The 21,072-nt window shown below is 38.1% G+C and overlaps 2 protein-coding genes across 2 annotated transcripts in view; one reads left to right on the top strand and one right to left on the bottom strand.

The window, feature by feature from the left end:
- Positions 1-3,972, top strand: part of soat1.S (sterol O-acyltransferase 1 S homeolog) — a 32,280-nt gene extending 28,308 nt beyond the window's left edge. Inside the window, 3 exon segments of the mRNA NM_001093559.1 lie at positions 14-149; positions 469-614; positions 1,917-3,972. Coding sequence (NP_001087028.1) covers positions 14-149; positions 469-614; positions 1,917-1,979 — 345 coding nt within the window. The 3' untranslated portion in view covers positions 1,980-3,972.
- Positions 3,973-8,067: 4,095 nt separating this feature from the next.
- nphs2.S (NPHS2 podocin S homeolog) lies at positions 8,068-19,541 on the bottom strand. The gene is made up of 8 exons (XM_018259855.2): positions 19,295-19,541; positions 16,195-16,298; positions 14,522-14,594; positions 13,334-13,416; positions 11,229-11,432; positions 10,586-10,641; positions 9,238-9,316; positions 8,068-8,426 (listed from the first exon to the last, which is right to left on the bottom strand). Exons 1-8 carry the CDS (start codon positions 19,539-19,541, stop codon positions 8,151-8,153), a joined length of 1,122 nt encoding a protein of 373 aa, XP_018115344.2. The 3' UTR covers positions 8,068-8,150.
- Between the last annotated feature and the right edge of the window lie 1,531 nt (positions 19,542-21,072).

The raw sequence follows: 21,072 nt of genomic DNA, 5'->3' as shown, positions 1-21,072 counted from the left end.
TTTTTCTCCCAAGTTTTTAGGCAGACGCTTCAAGGCAGCAGCCATGTTGTTTGTGTTCACTGTCTCTGCTGTGGTCCATGAGTACGCTCTTGGCATTTGCTTTGGCTTTTTCTACCCAGTTCTCTTCATCCTGTTTATGTGTTTTGGCAGTAAGTAGAATCCTACTGGGCTTGCAATATACACAGTACATACAGTAGTCATTGCAGACATTCATATTTAGTAAGTAGATGAGGTAAAAGAAAGACTCCAGCAGTACGACAATACAGCACTAAATAACTATTACAAACATCAACAATTTGTCTCCTGTTATAGTGAAATAACATTTGGCACAAATAGTACATTTAGTTTTAGTTCAGTTACATGCCAGCTTTGTCCAGGTTCACAACCCTGGATTTATGAATATGAATGACAATGTAGATGATACTCATACTTCTCTTTAATATCCGGATTTTCCATTTTTTTTTCTAGTGCTTTTTAATTTCATTCTACATGACCGTCGGAGAGGTCCCATTTGGAATGTAATAATGTGGACATCCCTTTTTCTGGGTCAGGGGGTCCTCATCTGTCTGTATTCCCAGGAATGGTATGCACAGCGTCATTGTCCAATCAACAATGTGAGTATCGCACTAAAATGCGTATGCAAATGAAATAAAATGCATATACAGTAGATACAGAGAGAGAGAGCTTCAGCCTTCAGTAAATAAAGCTTTGATGTTCTGCCTTACTCCCGCCCTTGCCAAATAGCAGGTCGGTGCTTAGATGACAACTTCATGGTAGTAAAAACTATTATTTGTTAGATTTCATATTAATAATGTAAATTGCAAAAGTGGCCAGAAGAGCATTTTGAGCAATTTATGTAAATATATGATAAATATATGTAATTATATTGTTGGGTACATGTCTTACTTTCTAATATGAAAAGCTTTTCTTAAACTGATCTAAATACCTTTTCTATTCTGGCTATTGCACCTCCTGGCCCCTGTAATTCTGTTATAGGAAGTAGATAGTATATTACAGATTGGTGGGGGCTGGCTTGAGCACAGTGTGGGTGAGAGGAGTGGGAGATTCAGGTTGCAGTGAAAGTATTGTAGAGTGCTTAGCAGCATGATCACCTATATCATGTAAAGCCCTCACTGTTAGTAATAATAATAATAATAATAATGCTTGCTGTCAGGCAGAGGGCAGGGCTAATAGCCAAACTATAGGGATTTTGTGTAGCAACAGCCACAAAAGAAACTGGTGTTTAGCTCCATTTTTTAAAATGCTTTTTGAAATTCTAGATAATAAATATATCCAATTGTTTGGGAAACAATTTATGCAAAATTACTCTGAGGTGCACGTTACTGTATCACCTTAAACATATATAGGTTTATATCTAAATCTTTTTACACATGGTGTTTACAACTGATATTCATACTCGTGCTGAGGTGGTTGAAAACTTTCTAAAACTCAGCTTTTCCTTTTATACAAATATATGGTGCTTGTGCTTATGCAGACACCGACTGGCACCACCTAATGTTGTACCATTTCATACAAATTGCCTTTATCATTAAGCCTTTCAATATCAAACTGAATTTCAGAACACTGTAAAGAGGGATAGACGAGAGGGAGAGGAGGGTTTGTTCTTTTAAACACCATGCTAGGGAACATGGTTGAAATAATAAGCCAGTTGCTAATTATATCGCATTACACCATGCGAATATGATTCATAATTGTAGTAAGTGCCATTGGAGTAATCTGACATCACAATAAGGGCTATTTATTCAAGGAATATCCTATAACTGGAGTGTGTATGTAGGTGGGTTAATTATGAAAGAAAAAGAAGCTAAATTAGATTTTGTGAGAATTAAAATCGTCCTAGCTTAGACTGCTTCCTTTTATGTGTAATTTAATTAACAATTGTTTTTTTGTCACAGCCTGCCTTCACTGATTTCTTGAAACCACGTTCTTGGACATGTCGACGCCATCATGAAGATTAGTTCTAACGTAATGATGCTTCTTATGCTGCCAATAGGCCAGTCATTTTCCTTAATTCTGGCAGAAAAAAATGGCTGCCCCTACTCCATCTGGACTATGTACCGATGTACAAGATAGGAAGATGTAGCTATTGCTTAATGTTTTTGTTGAATGAGATTCGTAGATTAAGCTTGCTTGGTCTTGCTGTTCATGATTTTGAACCAGTTCCTATGGACCAGGCAGCTGAACTACATGTTAAGTGAGACTTTGCACTCTTTCACCATTGGACTATGAATGTTCCAAAATTGTAAATTAACTTTTTTTTTTTTTACCAAAATGTTGTGAATATTGTAAGGGATAAATAAGATTAGAGCCTTATTCCAGGCCTTCTCATACATAACCATAGTGCACTGTGCCACTACTAATAGATGAAGCAATGCATTTTCAAAAAGGACTAAAGCCTGAATATGTTCTTGTTGCATTAAAAAAGCAATAGTGAAAGTGGGGAAATCCTTACATCCATCCTCCATAATCGCCAAAGATCACAATGTTGTTGCACATATACTTTTTGTTCAAAATTTTCACGAAAGATGAAAAACACACATAGCTTAATTGTTTACCAGTTTGCTTAATGTATGATCACAACTTTATTTTAAATGATAAAAGAGGGGTGTCGTTTTTTTGCTCTATCCAAATCCTATAAACAGAATATTCTACTATTTCCAAGTAAGATATTATGTAGGTTTGGGGTAAATGTTCATACCCAGGCATAAAAGATTGTTACCGGTCTTGTTTTTAATCATCTTAAACTCAGTGAGAGCATTGTGTCATGGTTTACTTCCTCACTGCACAGATGTAATCTCTGTTCCACTAAAATCAGTATTGCTGTCATTTCTTTATTCTTTCTATAATGGTTCAATATATGATAAAGACACACTGGCTTGGATTTTGCCAAATTTTACTAGTTTGTTTTGTCGTGCCCCCCCCCAATCAAAAAAAAATCCCTTGGAGGATGTGAGTAGCTGGACACTCCATATTGCTAAAAACTGCAACATATTCATTCTGAGTAACGGTTTTAAATTATTGTTGTTATTTCTGTAGAACTGTAAAAGATGCTTTTGGAGAAAGTGATTTTTTTTTTCTAATTTCTGTTGCATAATATTGACCAAATGAAGAAATTTAAGCCTACGAGAAGTTGACAAGTCACTTTAAAAATGCAGGACAAAGTATTATTATTATTGTTCAATTAATATCTTACACTTCAATGTATAGACTACTTCTGTGACTGTAATAACTGAACTGTTGCTGCTTCACATCACTTATTCACCACCACACTGATTTTGTAATAATATTTCAAGAGATTAAGCAGCCGCTTCCAGATTTTCAGCACTGGCCTTTATCAGAACAGGTTGTTTTCCATAGTTCCATATTGGTCTAATCTCACCAGCCTGGACAACATAGATCCTCTCTCTGGATTTTATAATAGACTAAAGCTCGCTGGGAAATTCAGTTTTTTTTGCCTTTGGTAAGTTTACAATTAAACTGTTGTCCCGGTATTGCCAGTCTGAAGGGTTCCAGTTTTTTAATATAAAAATATATATATTTTTGTATTCCGTCCACAAATTGCACTGCCTGTTCTGGAAAAGCAGATTATATATTTAAACATTACAATGTTGAGTAATCACTGTAAGCATCGTCTTGAGCCATTTTGCTGTGAGATGGCTTTTAGTTGAAGTAAATATTAAACATGGACAACAAGTTAAGTTTAATCACCAGATGATTGTATCTCACGTGAGTCTTAATTTTTACTTTTTTCAATGAAATCAATGTTTGAAATGAAGTTGCTGCTTGTTACGCTGAATAATAATTACTAAGAGCTGGGGGAAATATTTCTGCATGGGCAGAGTGCCCTGTATCAGATTTGTTTTGTTACTGCTGGACCAGTGGAAAGGTGTAACATTTTTTTTTTTTTTTATAATTATTGGACCTTTCAAAATAAATGTTTCATTTTCCGTTTCATTGAGTGCTCAAATTACTTTTTGAGAGGTGGGGAGAAAAGAAAGCATAGGAATGGAGCTGCAGTGGTGTCAGAATAGTAACTTCTGCCAGTATCTCTGAATCAGAAATTATCTTTGTGCTTGTGTAATGCTGTAAAAATGGATTTAGTTATATGCAAAGACTTGGCCAATGATCAGCTCCAGCGAAGATGAAAGAAAGTCTTCATGGGTTCCAGAAGGGTCTAGGTTAGCAGTATTTGGAGCTGAGAAAATACGCTAGTAAGTTATATAACATACTACACCGCTTTTCCTAATCCTATTATCCTATTTTCTATGTTTATTTCCCTGAGCTTTTAGTTCTGACTCCTATTTATTGAAACTGCACGATCTAACTGACCCCCTCTAAAAACAAATCCTCTCTAAAGCTACACATTTATTGTTATTGCTACTTTGTATTACTCTTCTTTCTGTTCCAACCCTTCCCTATTAATATTCCATATTCTCATTCAAATCAATGCATGGTTGCTAGGGTAATTTGGACCCTAGCAACCAGATTGCTGACACTGCAAACTGGAGAGCTGCTTAATAAAAAGCTAAATAACTCAAAAATCACAAATAATAAAAAAATAAAAACCAATTTCAAATTGTCTCAGAATATCACTCTCTACATCCGGACTGGGCCGGCGCAGCACCAGGAAAAAAACCCGCTGGGCCCAGGTCCACACCCACATGTGGCTCTTAATGCCGTGACCCCCTTTGTCGAAGGTCGCGGAAAAAAATTGTGTGCTTGCGCACAACTTCGGCACCATGCGCCTGTCCAGACGGGGGCCCTGGGGCAGGCGCATTCCGACACTGTCTACATAATACTAACAGTTAATGCAAAGGTGAACAAAATGTTGGGCACAGTAAATATAAAGCTTTAACACATTCACCGGAATAATGCTTTATGTTACTAAAGGTGGCCATACACGGGCCGATAAAAGCTGCCGACAGACCGTGCCGGCAGCTTATTGGCCTGTGTATGGGGCCCCCCAACTGGCTTCACCGATCGAGATCTGGCCGAAAGTCGGCCAGATCTCGATCGGATGGGACAAAAAATCCCGTCGGATCGCGGCTGCATCTATTCGTTGACCGCCCATTGGTATTCGTTAGGATCCGATCGTTGGGCCCTAGGGCCCACGATCGGATCAGCCCGATATTGCCCACCTCAAGGTGGGCATATCAGGGAGAGATCCGCTCGTTTGACAACATCGCCAAACGAGCGGATCTCTCAATGTATGGGCACCTTAAGGCTATAAAAGTCAGCTGTAGAGAAGGTTCTTGTGTCTATATTTGTCTTAGACATTAGCATTGGCGTAACTAAAGGCTTCTACTTCCCAGAGCTCCAACTTTGCACTAGAACCCCCTCTCCCCATGCCATCTGCTTTTTGGCCAAAAAAACTCTGATCCTCCTAGTAGGCCACAATGGGAGAGCAGCATCTGGTGGATTTGCACTACCTGTTCTCCCAGAAGTTATGCCACTGGATTTGAGAGCTGTTTTAATTAATTGAGGTGTGGTTCTTTTCTTATGACAATGTATTTATTAAGTATGGATATGTAGCACACTTAATGTTTGCACCTGTAAGACTGCTGGGTAATGTAGTCCCCCTCGTGCTTTCCACTACAGTACAGAGGAACTAGTTAATGCTTCAGACTGCAGGAAGGAAGGGATTTTCTCCAGCCAATGATAAAGGAGACAGTCTGTGCCCTACCCTCTGAGCCAGGAACAGGAAGGGGAGGCTGAAACAGGAGGAGGAGAGACCAGCCAGCATGGAGAGATGTGCTGAGAGATCTAGAGACTGGGTTTGTGTTCCAGCCTGCTGAGTGACCAGCCAGAGAGAGAGAGACTGCTATTAACCTGCAAGGGGAGAACACTGCAGTGTGCAGCCTGCTTGAAGCTGTGTGCTGCTGTTCCCTGGAGGAAGTTTTGTTGTCAGCACCATTGTGATCCAGGAGTACAACAGTCAGCCATCTTGATAAGGAGAAAGCCACAGTGTGGAGAGAAGCAAGGTTCTTTGTCAACTGTAAGTTATTAACCCTTGTGCTACCAGTTTAAGGAACTTTGGGAGTTATAAAACAGACATTATCCTGCTAGTCCATTGGAGGGTGAGACATATTGTGCAAGGAGAGCTGACAGCATTGCTACACACTTCCAACAGCACCAGAGGGAGCACCATCTATACCCTTACCAAGGGACACATCACCAGTTCTTTTATTGTGGTTACATCCAGGGAGATAATCCAGTTGCACAGTTCAGCAGCAACCTAAAGTGGAATTTGCCATTCATTTAGACTGCTGTGCTATTTGCAGCCCATCCAGTTCTTTCAACTCAGTAAGGGGGCCCCCCATCGTTACACAACTGTTTCAGGACTTAGGTGTGCACACCAGGGTTTGAAGGGTCTTACAGGGGTTGTCTTTGTTAAATTGTCATATTTACTACAGTGTTAGCAGAATACTAATTGCCATATTATTGTTTTATTTCTAACCAATCATCTCTTACAGCTGCAGCTGTTTAATAAAGTCAGGTTGTGCCTGTTGCACTGCCATCTTGTGTGCCTGGTTACTGGGGCCTTGGGGTGTCACCTGGTTAAGGAAAGCAGACTCATATAGACTACTGCCAACACCTACGGGTGCGCTACAGATATGTTCTGCAGCACTGTACAAAAAATGGATGTGTACACTAAACATAAGAAAAATATAAAAATACAACTGAAACTTACCATCTAAAAGGTGAAGGGGTATGAGGCACAAGGTGTGGGTATAAGCAATTTCAGGAGTCTGCAAAGAAATCTGGTTCAGGCATAACTTAGGAAGAGGAACTGCACTCGCAAAATCTCGAATGTGTGTCAGTGAGGAGGTAATGAGAAAAGATAGAGTCCGTACAGGAGTGTAACCTTAATAATAATGAATATTGATTTTTAAATTTTCAAGAGAAAAGTGGGGCCCCTGGGCAAACCCATCCTGGCACAATATCCCAGCATTTTATTGCATAATACATATACTTACTTTATTCTAACTCATTTCATGCAATGGTCACCTTAACACACATTACAGGCTTTTAGCAATCATTTTCTGTTTGTGACATTTTCTAATATTGAAGATTGAAGTTTCTCCTTTTAAAGCAGCTATGGGAGGGTAGCCAACTCTCTAACTGTTCTAAATTGATACATTTAATTGATGCATTTGTTATCTTTGTCCCCGCTTAGCAGAATCCCTGAGTAAAGTTTCATCATTGGCAGCTGTTAGAATTGATACAATAGTTCCTAATATTCCACAGATGCTGCTGAGAAATCTTATCAACTAATTGTATCAACTAAATGTAGCAAATTATAACTGTTCAGAATGTTCCTGAATCACTGCCAGACTGAGACACTAACTACAGGAGCATTAAAGTTAAACTTACGTTTTGGGAAAACGTTAAAAAAGTCTGTTTATGGTGAACAATCTGAAAACAAGGCTTGGGTTACACAATACTCCATTAAAAACAACAAACTGTTAATGTAATAATTATAATTGTTCAAATAGAAAACACAATGCAATAAAATGTCTGTTTTTCAGAGGGAGCTGCATCTCGGCACAATATATATTTTATCCCATACATTATAACCTTTATGACACTAGAAGGTCTTTCAGTTCATTAAATCTAACATTTATGGGATATGTGTTTTGTCTTATTATTGCAGTTAAAATATATCATAGTTTTTGTTACTTACAGTACTTGTGGAAAAGGGGGGTGTGCTGGTATAATTCAAAACAAACCATCAGCAGAGATAACTACACGTATCTTTGTAAGAAATCAACCCTGTGAGCAAAGGTTGGCATGAATCTTTTAACCATGGCCTTTCCTAAGTATCACATTCTATGCCCAGGCCTCACCAATTTCAAGTACAACTATTACTCTCAATCTAATATTTACATTGCCCCTTTTTTCTTTTCTTGAAAACAGGAGTCAAAGAATAGTAGATGGCTGGTTCCAACCAAATCTTCCCTGGTTTGTATATTTGAAATACACTGCAGTAGTCCATCAGTACCAAATGTTGCACAAAATTATGAAAATTTATGAAAAAAAGCACTTTATTCAAAACGGTTTTAAATGTGAATCTGAAAATAAGAACTTTGACAGTGTATCTATTTCTGTTATCAAATTATGGTATAAATTTAAAGCATGGGAGAGTCCTTCTTAGTCTCATGTTCAATATCATTGTCTGACTTTGGGACACTTGGGCTTGGATTGGTTTCAGACAATCTGGTCATTGAATTCAGGTTCATTAAATCGAATGGTAAAGGCAAGACAAATGTAGCTGGTTTTTCAGAAGTCATACATTGCAGCGTGTGCAGATATCTCAACTGAATTGCTGTTGGGGTTCCAGATAGTTTTTCAGCAGCCAGCTTAATGTATTCAGACATGGTTTTCTCTCCTTCTGCAGCAATAACCTACATTATAATCATATTGGAGAGACAGAGTGATAGTAATAGTGTACTAAGAATGATTTAAACAAGAGAATATGTAAAATGGCATTTCAGTAGTCCTCCAGCTATTAAAGGAGAAGGAAAGGCTAAAATTAAGTAAGCTTTATTAGAAAGGTCTATATAAATACACCAGTAAACCCTCAAAGTAATGCTGCTCCTATGTCCTCTGTTAAAAGAAACCACATTTGGGCTTCTGTATCAGCTTAAACCTCCAGGGCACGGCCTTGAGCATGCTCAGTTTGCTCCTCTCCCCCTCCCTCCTCCCCTTCCTGCTGTAATCTGAGCCCAAAGCTATGCGTGAGCAGGGAGAGACTCAGGCAGGAAGTGATGTCACACAAAGCCAATATGGCAGTCGCTATCCTAAACAAACAGAGAACACTTTGAGAGCTGGTTACTCAAGTATGGTAAAGCATTCTGCAGAATAAATATAGTGTCATAGCTTGCACTATTGTAGCTAATCTGCTTCAGTAGCTTTCCTTCTCCTTTAAGCAATTACTACCAGGACATCTCTATAACCCTAGGATGGTGCGTGTTATAGTTAAACAGCAGCTGGAAAGTAGTGAGTGTGACCCGTTTTTCAAAAAATTCATGGAACAGCTAAAATTCACCCAAATACATTGAAGTCTATGGGCGTCAAAATTTTTTTGATGTGCGACAATCAAATTTTTTTCACCCATAGAGTCTATTGGCATTATTTTCATAGCGAAACTTAGCAAAAGATTTTGCCCATTTCTACTGGAGAGCCACAGATTGGACATCCCTACGCTAAACTTACCTTGACTTTAGCATGTCTTTGTGCTTCTGCCTCTACTGCCATAGATTGCTTTACCTCTTCTGGAAGTTTCACATCCTTACTGTAGGGGACATAAGTAATAATTTGTTTATTTGGGAAGTGATTTATGGACAATGTTCCCTTAAATTTATGGTTGGCTGTGAGCAGTAATGATCTTGAACTACTTACTGAATCATGTGTGTACATAATGTTGTCTAATTGACATTTAACAAAAAAAAGTTGTGGTGCCACCCTTTCCTTTGCTTTATCCCCATATACCCCTTACTGTACTGTATGAGTAGTTGGAGATAACTAGCTGCCACTTGTATGCATTTTAGAGTCAGGCTTTAAAGGACAACTAAATCCTAAAAATTGATATGGCTAAAATGCCATATTTTATATACTAAACTTATTGAACCAGCCTTAAGTTTCAGCTTGTCAACAGCAGGAATGATCCAGGACTTCAAACCTGTCACAGGGGAGTCACCATCTTGGAAAGTGTCAGAGATACTCACAAGCTCAATGGGCTCTGAGCAGCTGTTGAGAAGCTGAGCTTAGGGGTTGTGGCAAATTATCAAGCAGAAAATGAGGTTTGTCTGTAATATAAATTGATGCTACAGGGCTTACTTTTAAATTCTGATGCTAATTGCACTGGTTTCTGTGCTGACATGTAGTAATTATGTGTATTATAATATAATCAGCCTTATATTGTGACATTTATATTCTACTGTATATTGTGAGTTGGTCCCTAAGCTCAGTAAGTGACAGCAGCACAGAGCATGTGCAGTGAGAATACCGGGAGCTACTCTGACATATTTAGAGACACAGCAAAAAGGCTGTGGTTGTCTTGTGCTGGTACAGAAGCTTAAGACACAATGTACAACATTTCTAGCCACTTCTTTAGTTATGCTTTAGTTCTCCTTTAAGAGCCACATTGCTGGGGTTTTTTCTGTTTTTTTAAAAGTAGCAATGCATACTCCCCTTGACCTGCTCCATCACCAAAGCTTAAGAAGAAAGACCCGTGGCACAACCCATTTAACATTGTAAATAATGTGAATAGCTAGTTTCATTTGCCCTTTCTCACTTAGTGCAGTTTTTTCTTAGTGCAGTAGGTGCTAAATATTAAAATGGTATTTCTCACTTAATGCTTTTTAGATACAGTGGAACCCCATGTTATGTTTTCAGGTGACCAAAAATGTATTTTACATAAAATATAAGTGGGACCACAAAACAGCAATTTAAAATGGGGGAAAACTTAAATCAGGGAATGTAAAATTGAGGTTCCACTGTATATATCTGTCTTGTTTGGTAACTTATCTGGTTTTGTATTCATATTACTTCCTTTACTTACATTTCAGTTCTTTCCACTTTGATTCCCCAGTGACAGGTAGCAGCATCCAGAGCTACCTACAATAAAGCAGCCAGTGGGGTTAATTATATGCTTAACAATTAGCTGTCCAAACCAATTTTAGTATTTGTTATGACATGGGGTCTGAAATACAAAGTGATACTTTAAATGATTTCTTCTGAAATCAGCAGCCTACAATGCATTATCTCAGTTGACAATACATAAGTTTTAGGGGCAGATTTTTCAAAATGTGAGGTTACCACAGAAAAAAACTTCCCCACTTTTTAATTATTCCTATGGAATTTTTAGAAATGTATTTATCAAATGGGGAGCCCTAACTTTTACTCATTGTTCAAATGAAGAACAGTAGCATTCCTGAAATAAAAAAAAAAAATGCCCCACATTCAGTGACCCTGATGAGCAGACAGCATTTTCTGCTGCAGTCTCAAGCTCCAGATCTGTCAGGCTAATAATTAAAAAAAAATAATAATGAAGACCAACTAAAAGGTTGCTTAGAATAGGTCAATCCACATTTTAGTACTATACGATACCAAAAGATTTGTTAATGCAAACTTCCCCTTTAAGTATTTCCCTCATTATGCTCTTTTATATTTTGAAATCCCCCTGATTATGCTCATGTTCTGACCTTCACTTCCTCCCCTATACTCTTTCTTTCCAGTAGGATATCTAAGAAAGCTCGATGTGCAAGAAGTCGTTTTGTTGTAGTCTGGACCAGCAGCTGGAAAGCACCGGAGATGTTGCTCACACTGGTTAGAAAAAGGCAGGCATTTTCCAAGCGATAGTAACAGATTACATCAATCTCCAAAGTAACCAAATCCTTTGTCACAACCTGTAAGGGGAGAGAAGGAATCACAAAAGAGTGCTGAAGGATATAAGCTAAGGGTAGTTAACCCCTTTAGTGCTGGTAACCTTGACACATTTACATATGGTGACATTTCTTTCGACAACGTTTCGACATACAGTATTTAATATGTAGACAACAGTAATAAGTAATAAAAATAAACACATAAATTATATATATTTATAAAACAAATATTGGGTAACTTCCACATTTAATTTTGACTGTGTCTAAAAAAAATGTTAATGGGGATATTCATGTTAACTCTTTGGCATGCTTTGGAGAGGAGAGACTCTCACTATAGTCTATAAAACAAATTGTCTTCACTTCTTGTTTCTACTTTATTTAATGATTTATTCTCTGCCCATGCAGCTTGAAATGTAATCCATTATTTGGTTGCTAGGGTCCTATAAGCTTGCAACCAGGTGAGGGTTGTAATTACAGACTTGAAGATGAATAGAAGGATAAATAATTACAATAAAAATCCAACCTGGGAATCAATGTTCTTTCTGGTTGCCAAACATTGCTAAATCCAGACAATTGGGAGGAATGGCTGGCTAAATCAGCAACATAGCCCGATTTTTGCCATACTTGGCATTATGAATTTTCAAAGGTATGTAGATTGGCAGTGAGTATTCAAAGTGACACAAATGAAATGGTAGGTGGTTTACAAACAAAATAAAGTACCAAGTATAAATATTAGGCAGCATGGAAGCAGCATGGCTTCCAGAGAAAAGAAAATTGATATTTAATAAAGTGTCCTTTGCGGTTAAAACAGGTGTAGCATGAACTGAAAGTGGATAGATATGTTAAAATTGTGCCCAGGCAGATGGAAACTGATTTGATAAAAAAAACAAAGGAAGTAAGAGAATCAAAAGTTTGTAGGAATGGATAGACCGGCACTAAAAGAGGTTGCATAAACACAGGTGGTGGGTTGGGCTAAAAAGTTGCATAAGCACTGTACTCTGAGGCAGTATTTGGCAAGTCAGTATTCATGTAGGGGGCAATATCTGGGCCCTGGTAGAGCTTACGTGCTGGTCATGATCGGTCCCACAATTTAGTTGTATGGAGCCCCAATATTTCTGATGGCAGTCTTAATTGTACCTATGGTGGATGAAGAGTCCAGTCCAACAAACAGTGGATGAAGTACCCTATAATGTGTTAACATGTTCTTTTCCCCTTAACGGAAAATTAAAGCTATAGATAAAAGTTAGTAGCCCCTCCCCACCAAACCCCACTAGTGCACCCCCACCAATGCTGTCCTGTCTTTGTTAACTACCGAGAAAGAGCAAAGTAACTCAGCAGGGTTTGTAGACACCATCTTACACCACTTAATCCTGCCATAAATAATGACCGACACCAAGCATGCGCAGTAGAACTTATTCCAGACCTGCCTTCAACTACACATACTCCATGTCCGGAATCACTTGCAGCATGTGGGTATGAATTATCTTCCTTTCCTGGATCAGGGAGGGAGGCGCGAATTCACGCGATTCGCCGCCAGCGAATAAATTCACGAAACGCCCGCGAAAATTCGCGGCAAAACTTCGCCGGCGTCAAAAACGGGCGCCGGCGTCAAAAACGAGACGCCGGTGCCGTTTCGCTAATTTTTCACCGTTTCGGAGCAAATTCGCCCATCACTACTGACAATTGGTTAGTAAAGGGAGGGGGAGAAGGTATGAAAGCCGCTCCCAAGAAAAAGGATCTACAAAAGTCATTTTAGGGGCAAACAGAAGTGATCTTGAGCTTATAAAGTCTTAAATGGGGCTTGAATTACTATGGCCAGCATTCTACAAGGTGGTTACTGATTTTGTTCTCCTTTAATATCCTGTATTCTATGCACTACCTGCCATATTTCATTCAATATTGCTTACATATCAAAAAGGTTTTACCTGGTGAAAAGGAACCTCAAAAGTCTTCAAACGAAAGTCTACTTTATGGCACTTGTCCAAACAGGGTAAGTAAAAGAAGAGACCTGTGAACAATAAAAAAAATTGTCTGCATTAGTTGGAGGTGATATCCACCTTTACTTAAAGATGACCTATTGTAAGATTCGGCTTAGGATTCACCTGTTTCCCAGCATATTTTGAAGGAATTTGATTTGTACAAATGCTACAATCCCTTGAAGGAAAATGATATCCCCTAAGGCAGCAATAGTTTATATCATATTAAATGGCATATAGAAGAATCTCAGCAAACTGGAATATATATTTAATAAATATTTCCCTTTTACATCTTTTCACTTGAGCCCCCATTTTGTGATGTTCTGTGTGCTGTGCTAACCTGTATGTGGCCCTTGGTTTGTTTGTGCACCATGAATCGTAGGATCCCAGGGGTGGCCCTTAGTTCTTAAAATGGCAATTTTCTATTTAGGATTACCCAATGGCACATACTACTAAAAATATATTATTATCAAAATGGTTTATTTACATAAAGCAGGGTTTTACATATGAGCTGTTTTATGCAATATATTGTTATTGAGACCTACATTGTTCAGGGTATAGTTTTCCTTTAAAGTTATGTGACTTTACAATTAAGAACAACAGAAGGTCACAATATAATAGTTTATATAGCACTGACATAATCTGCAGTCTTTTTCAGGAGCTAATGAACCACAGTAAGACCGTACAAACTCTTTGCAGATAATGCTGTGGCTGGATTGAACACTATCTCATCTCACACATGTAAAATAGTTAAATAATAAAGCAGCAAATGCCTGTAGGTCAATAAAGATCCCATTCAACTTTTTGTCCTTTGCTTGGTGCCTTGTGTCTCCACTATAGTCTGCCTGGTCCTATGGGGTAATATAAATCACAACTAGGACATAAAATGGCTTTTGCCACTGGGGCGGTAATTTAATTTATTACTATAGTAGCATGATCTTCATTAACTTAATTAACTAAAAAAAAACTAATTTACTATACACATAGTAGAAAATGATTACTAGTGAATCCTATTTTTTTATATATATATATATATATATATATATATATATATATATATATATATATATATATATATATATATATATATATATATATATAATAAATTCCTAAGAGGAAATAATATGATTGTTTTACCAGGTCCTCGTGCCCTTCCTGAAAGCATGCGCCCCAGTCGGAATATTACAGCACGTTCATACTCCCGTACAACCTGCAATGGTAGAATAATTGATGTAATGTATATATATAAGTACAGTTCAGTAAGATACAGTATCATGCTCTCATTCAGTGAATGAGTGATGTATGGGCTGGCCTTTGGGGTATTGGGCCTATACAGATGCATACCACATAAAGAAAGACAGTGGACTAACACTTAGCTAATCTTCTGAACTTTTCAGTGTAAAAATAAAACTGGGAAAATACATAGGCTGTGCAGAACAAAAAAATCAATACATGCTGTGTAGTTAGATAAGGGTGGAGTGAGTGGATGTCTTACCTAATAGCCAAAAACCCAACGGCCTCCGTTGTAGCAATCTAACCTGTTAGTCGGTGACTTTAAGGGCTAGTCCACATGAGGAGATCACTGAGGCAACTTCGGGCGACTATAGAAAACGCATCGCCGCATGTGCATTAGCGCAGGTGACTTTGCGTTGTAGCCTATGGGGAAAAACACCAAGGCAGTTCGGGGAGATAGTCGTGCAAAAGACGTGGCGATATAGTCGCCAGGCGACAAAATCTCCCCGAATCTCCTCGTGTGGCCTTACCCTAAGGGGGCCATATGGGACATAACTGTTCAGTTATCAAAAGCAAAGTTTGATCAAAAGCAGATTAACTGAACAATTAAAAGGCCCATTTATCAAAGGTCAAATTTAGAATTCATGTGAATTTTTCTTAATTCAAATATACTCACAATTCGACTGGGAGTTTATTTAAAAAAATTAGAATGTCCAATATTCGATTGAATGGTTCCGACCCAAAAATTCGAATCATATTCGATTACTATTCGATTCGTACGAATCAAGTTTTTCTCCTGATAAAAAAACTTGAATATCAGGAAGGCTATTATCATCTCCAAATGGCTCAATGGACCTCTGCCATTGACTTGTAACATGAACTTGGCAGGTTTTAGGTGGCGAATATTCGAATTAGGACTGTTTCCATGGTCAAGGGGTGATAAATCTCACTTTCAAATTTACATTTGAACAGGGGTTTTAAAAATAGAATGTGCGAGTTTTGAAAATTGAAAATTTAAATTCAAATTGACTATTTGACCCTTGATAAATCTGCCCCTTAGTGTATTTTCGAAAAAAAAAAAAATACCCAAAAATGATGTTTCCTTTAATGAAAACAATCACGTTAAAAAAAAAATTTAACCAATACCTTTCCTTGAAGATTTAATAATTGATCCATTTTGTATTAACTCTATGGGAGACAGCCTTTCCCTGCTTTGGATAATACAGATACCATAACCATACTTGTATAAAATTGTAGCAAATTTGCTCTTTACCTAAAATTTTTCTGGCCAGTTTTGGAGACAGACCCCCTAAAATGTCCAATCTGTAACTATGCCTACTACAAGTTAACTACAATATTAAAATATAACCAGGAAGAAAATGGACATTGTAATGCAGTGTGCAAAATTAAATTTTCAGCTGCAAATCATCATTTTTTCTCACAATGCAGCATTACTTAGAATTCCAGTGTCATTTCGGCTATGCACAAAGATGCATGGATAGTGTGAATATGCACAGAGTAACTGGTGTCCTTTTTAGCTTGTGGCTTTTGCACTTGTGGTCAGGAATAAGTCTCACCTTTACACAGAACCAGACAGACAGTGGCAAGGTAAGGATGACCAGCAGAATACAACAGAAAATTAACAGCCCTTCAAATACTCTAAATCCTGCAGGCTTCACACCTAAGATATGAACATACAAGAGATTTATATTTAGGGATCTTACCATATTGTTTGGCACAAGAATAGCTTCCTTGTAGACAGTACAAACTATAAAATTCGCAAATGTTGTTCCACTGTCGGAAGTGGTCGCTAAACAGTTTCCAGGTTCGCAAAAGCTTTATTAAACTTGCGCAAAGCAGAATTAAAATGTAAATTTGATTACATTCCCCACTATTGTTTCGGTTTTAGTGCAATCCTAAAGCTGACCTCGAAAGGAAGGGTTAACTGACCAACAAATGAGGAATTTTCTGTAGATTCCTATATTTATAAAAACATACAGTTAGGGGCAGATTTATTAAGGGTCAAATAGTAAATTCAAATTTGAACAAATTTTTATTTGGTGTCAAAATTCACACATTCGAATTTTAATCCCCCGATTCAAATGTAAATTAGAATGTGAGATGTATCACACCTCGGATATCTAAACAGTTCTAATTCCAATATTTGCCACGTAAAACCTGCCGAGTTCATATACAAGTCAATGGCTTTAGTCCGTTGAACAGTTTGAATATGTTAATTGCCTTCCTGACATTTGAGTTTTTGAGGGAAAACTCGATTCAAATTAAATTCGAATTTTTGAGTCGGGACTATTGGATAGAATATTAGACATTCAAATTTTTTTCTTAAATAACCTCCCATTCCAGTTGTGAGTATATTCACATTTCTTAGAGTTAAAAAAAAATTCACATCAATTTGAAATTCAACCTTTCATAAATCTGCCCATAAGAGTTTATAACACGCTAACAATAAAGATACCCTATTTATCATAATTTATCTTACTTTGTACATTATGTTCTTGAACAGTGTGAATGCTTAAAAAGTGAACATAGTGACAAAAATATCTTTTATCCCAGTCCAGTTACATAATAATCAGCAATAACCTAATTAGCAATAACCTTTCATTGGCCTAATGTAGTAAAGGCTAAGAAAAATAGGTGATTATGGGTTGCTGGAACCAGGCACAATTTTAAGCATTTGCCATTGCTGCTTTCTGCTTGCCAAGTGATAGCAAGTGCCAAGTGCTTCTATAATTTGTCAAAGCATGCAAAGCAGGGAAGTAAGATGATCGCAGGGCACTGCTTTAGAAATTCCCTGGTCCAGTGCATATTCTTTCATTGACGAGCACTGCTGGAGAAGCCCAGAATATGTGGATCCATCTGTGCAAAACGTGCAATTTATTTATTGTGCCTGTGGCTGTTTAGGCTTCTGTGTACCTGAAATGTCAGGGCCTATTTGAATCCCAGTCTGGCTCTGCTGCTCAGGAATTAAATTGAGCGGACAGAAAAACTAATTACATAGTACTGGTTATGGAACTATGGAGTATTTATAGATAGGTGGGCACAATAATTTTGTTTGAAGGTCAATTATGTATCAAGGATCTTCAAAGGTATCTGTGCCCTGGGCTTACCACAGCCTTGAATTCAGTCATTTAGTCAGTCACTGAATAAAGTAAAAAATGATATGCTCATATGCTAAATTATATATACATGTATATAATACAAATAAAACATGAATATCCTGTAAATTATATCCTTATAAACGGCTCTCAGTGATGTCAACAGTTATAAACGGAGCTTAGTCATGTAATTGTTGTCACATGACTCACTAATATCATAATAAATAATGAACCCCTTGTTGGAAAATATGAGGATATTAGAAGTGACCTGTATAAAAGCACTCGCCTCTGCCTTGTGTTTTTATATGGTCATAGAACTCCTCTGGAACCTGCTCCATATGTTTTACAATAGGGGGTTCTTTATTCACTATACCCCCATATGTAATGAAAGGCACTAAGTTTGCCCCGGAGCAGTAACTAATATCAACCAATAAGATGATTGCTTTTAAACAGGTGACCAGTAAATGCATCTTGCTTTGAGTTACTGCTACTGGGCAAACTTGGTGCCTTTTATTACACAACCCCCTTTTTTATGGTTAACACCATAGCAATATTATACTGTTCTATTATACTGTACTTTTAATGATAACCAACCAATTTAATATTTTCACTTTCACACAGAGCAAATTGTAGCACATGCAGAAGATTTTCTAATTTATTCAGAATTTGCTCAGCTTTATGCATGCATGCATTTTTATTATATCACAGAATTCGACAGTTTATTATTTAACAGTTACACATTCTGTGAGCATATAGCATTACATAGTACAGTTTTAGCCCTTTCAATGGCAAACTTGATTTAGAGCAGTGGCACAAGGAAAGATTTGTCTTCTGCTATTTTTTTGACTCAACTGTGGGCAACAGATGTCCCAAAAATGCCTCTCCATTGGTGGTAATTGAAATCTCTGGACATACCACCAGCGATTTCAATTACCAGCAATGGAGAGGCATTTTTGATAAATCTTCCCATGTGCCACTACCCTTAAGGTTACAAAGGCTAAAGAAAAGCCTGGCAGGGAAACAAAATGGTAGGGTGGAGGACTGTAAGGCATACAATTATTTAAAGGGTGCATGGAGATAATTTTATTCTTGCACACACACCCTTGAAAATGAGAAGGAAAATATATAACATTAAGCTAATAGACTGCAAGTTTATCACAGCTCTGCTCCTAAAGCGGGCCATAGATGCAAAGATCCGATCGTTCGAATCCTCCAACGATCGGACTTCCCCATCTCCCGACCTGCCACTAACCTTTCAGATCAAGTAGAAGAACAGATCAGCCTCTGACAGCAATCGTACGAAAGTTATGTCCGACAAAAGCTAGTGACAGTCTCCCTCTGAAAATCATATGATCGGCAATACATGCAGAGATATTACCCGCAGCTGACAGAAATCTTTTAACCTGGCCGATCTCCACACGTGGTCTGAAAATCATACGAATGGAGGATTCGTACGATCGGATCTTTGCGTCTATGGCCAGCTTAATGCTTCATGTTCAACTAAATACAAGCACTTACTGTGGAAAAAAACATAAACAAAGTTTGTTTTATGTGCTCTCACCCTCATCCTTCTGGCTGGTCTCAAGAAGGGCCATAATTTCTGTCTCTTCATCTGATACCACAACATCATCAACATCCACCACCGCAGAGACCTTTGTATCTTTCATTTTACTACTCCGGGACCTTCCAGAACCTTGGCTTGCCTTTTTCTCCCTCTTGGAGGCCTGGGTGGGGAGTTCCCTCTGTTTCTGTGGAGGCTCCCGAGAGGAGCTGCGGCTGCGGGATCTCTTCTCAGTCATAGCTAGCATGAGTAGTGAGGGGGCAGACGGACTAGTTTATATGATGCTAACAGGTGGGACATGTCTAGTAAGAAACAAAACACAGGGAGGAAGCTCTGTCCCATATTACAAATGCTTACTGGAAAGGCTTAACTGTTGCTGTGCCAGAGATACATTTGGTGACAATATTAATTCTGGCAAAGGCACAAAGTAAAATATCTTCAGTATCACTAGTAACATTACAATAGATCTATACAGGTATGGAACCTGTTATACAGAATGCTTGGGACCTGGGTTTTTTCTGTAATTTGGATCGCATTAAGTCTACATAAAAAATCATTTAAACATTAAATAACTCCAATAGGATTAATTATCTTATTTAGGATCAAATACAAGATAATATTTTAAGTAATATTGAGGTAGTATTGTGCATGTGTTCCCTTAAACAATTAGTTTGGACAATCAGTTTTAGGGTGATTTCCCCAAAATGTTGTAGTTGTTTTAAAAATGTATACATCTGTTCTGTCAGTGGGTCAGTGAAATGTATTGTATTGATATGGCCAAGGTCTGTACTTCCTCACTTCTGCGTAATGATCATACGGCTCAGGTTGGATATCCACATATGTGATCAAATTGCCTACCTACCACCTGGTGTCTATGTGACCAGCATAAGATGCAAATGTTTGTAGTATATCAGTTATATCTTTATTAAAAACAAAAGAGATATACAGAGCTGTCACCCTCCCCCCCAGGTTCTATCCCCCAGACTCTCATCACTCTTAAGCATTCCCCTGATTTCTGACAAATTTACCCAATTTACCATGTATTGCTGGCAAAAAATGGAAGTGACGTCAGTGGAGTGATAGCATGGAGTCTGAGGCTTCAGGAGAGGTTGTGTGCCTATGTATGACATACTTCTGTTGATATCACATCCACTTACACCGATCTGGAATTTTTTTCCAGCAAAATCCTCCAGTTCCCTGCTATAGAAAGTTGACAGCTCTTGATATCATTTTAAAGGGTACATCTGGCAAGTAGAACCAGCTATGGACAGGGTCCTATTTACCATATAGGTGCCCTAGTACCTGTTCCTAAAGAAGCAGATACCTGCGTCTACAGTACTGCAGGACCATCCACACATGCACCAAAGATAAGAAGGCGGGCTAAAGTCAGTGCCTAGGGTAGTCCTGGCTATAGGTATTCAGTGGGGACCATGTCACTACTGTGTTCTTAACTCAGATGTAAATACAGGACTACCTTGCACCAGACTGAGAGGGCACCACATGTATCTTTTTCCTCAGTTATCTAGTACCTTAAATTGACAATGTTTATGTTATGGCTAAAAAACAGAGCAAGTTTCTGGCATAATAGTGAGAATAAAAACAGGGACAGGGCCAGGGCACGTTTATTAAATACTGAACTAGACAATCCAGAAGGAATTACAGCTCCCCCCCCTTGTTAACACTTTCCTGACTGCCAGAAATATTGCATCAAACACATTCATTTAAATTGGGTGTTAAACTTAAAACCAGTGTCGGACTGGGATGCCAGGGGCCCACCA

This window comes from Xenopus laevis, chromosome 4S, assembly GCF_017654675.1.
Source record: "Xenopus laevis strain J_2021 chromosome 4S, Xenopus_laevis_v10.1, whole genome shotgun sequence".
Taxonomy (NCBI): domain Eukaryota; kingdom Metazoa; phylum Chordata; class Amphibia; order Anura; family Pipidae; genus Xenopus; species Xenopus laevis.
This window is presented reverse-complemented; position numbering and strand designations above follow the sequence as displayed.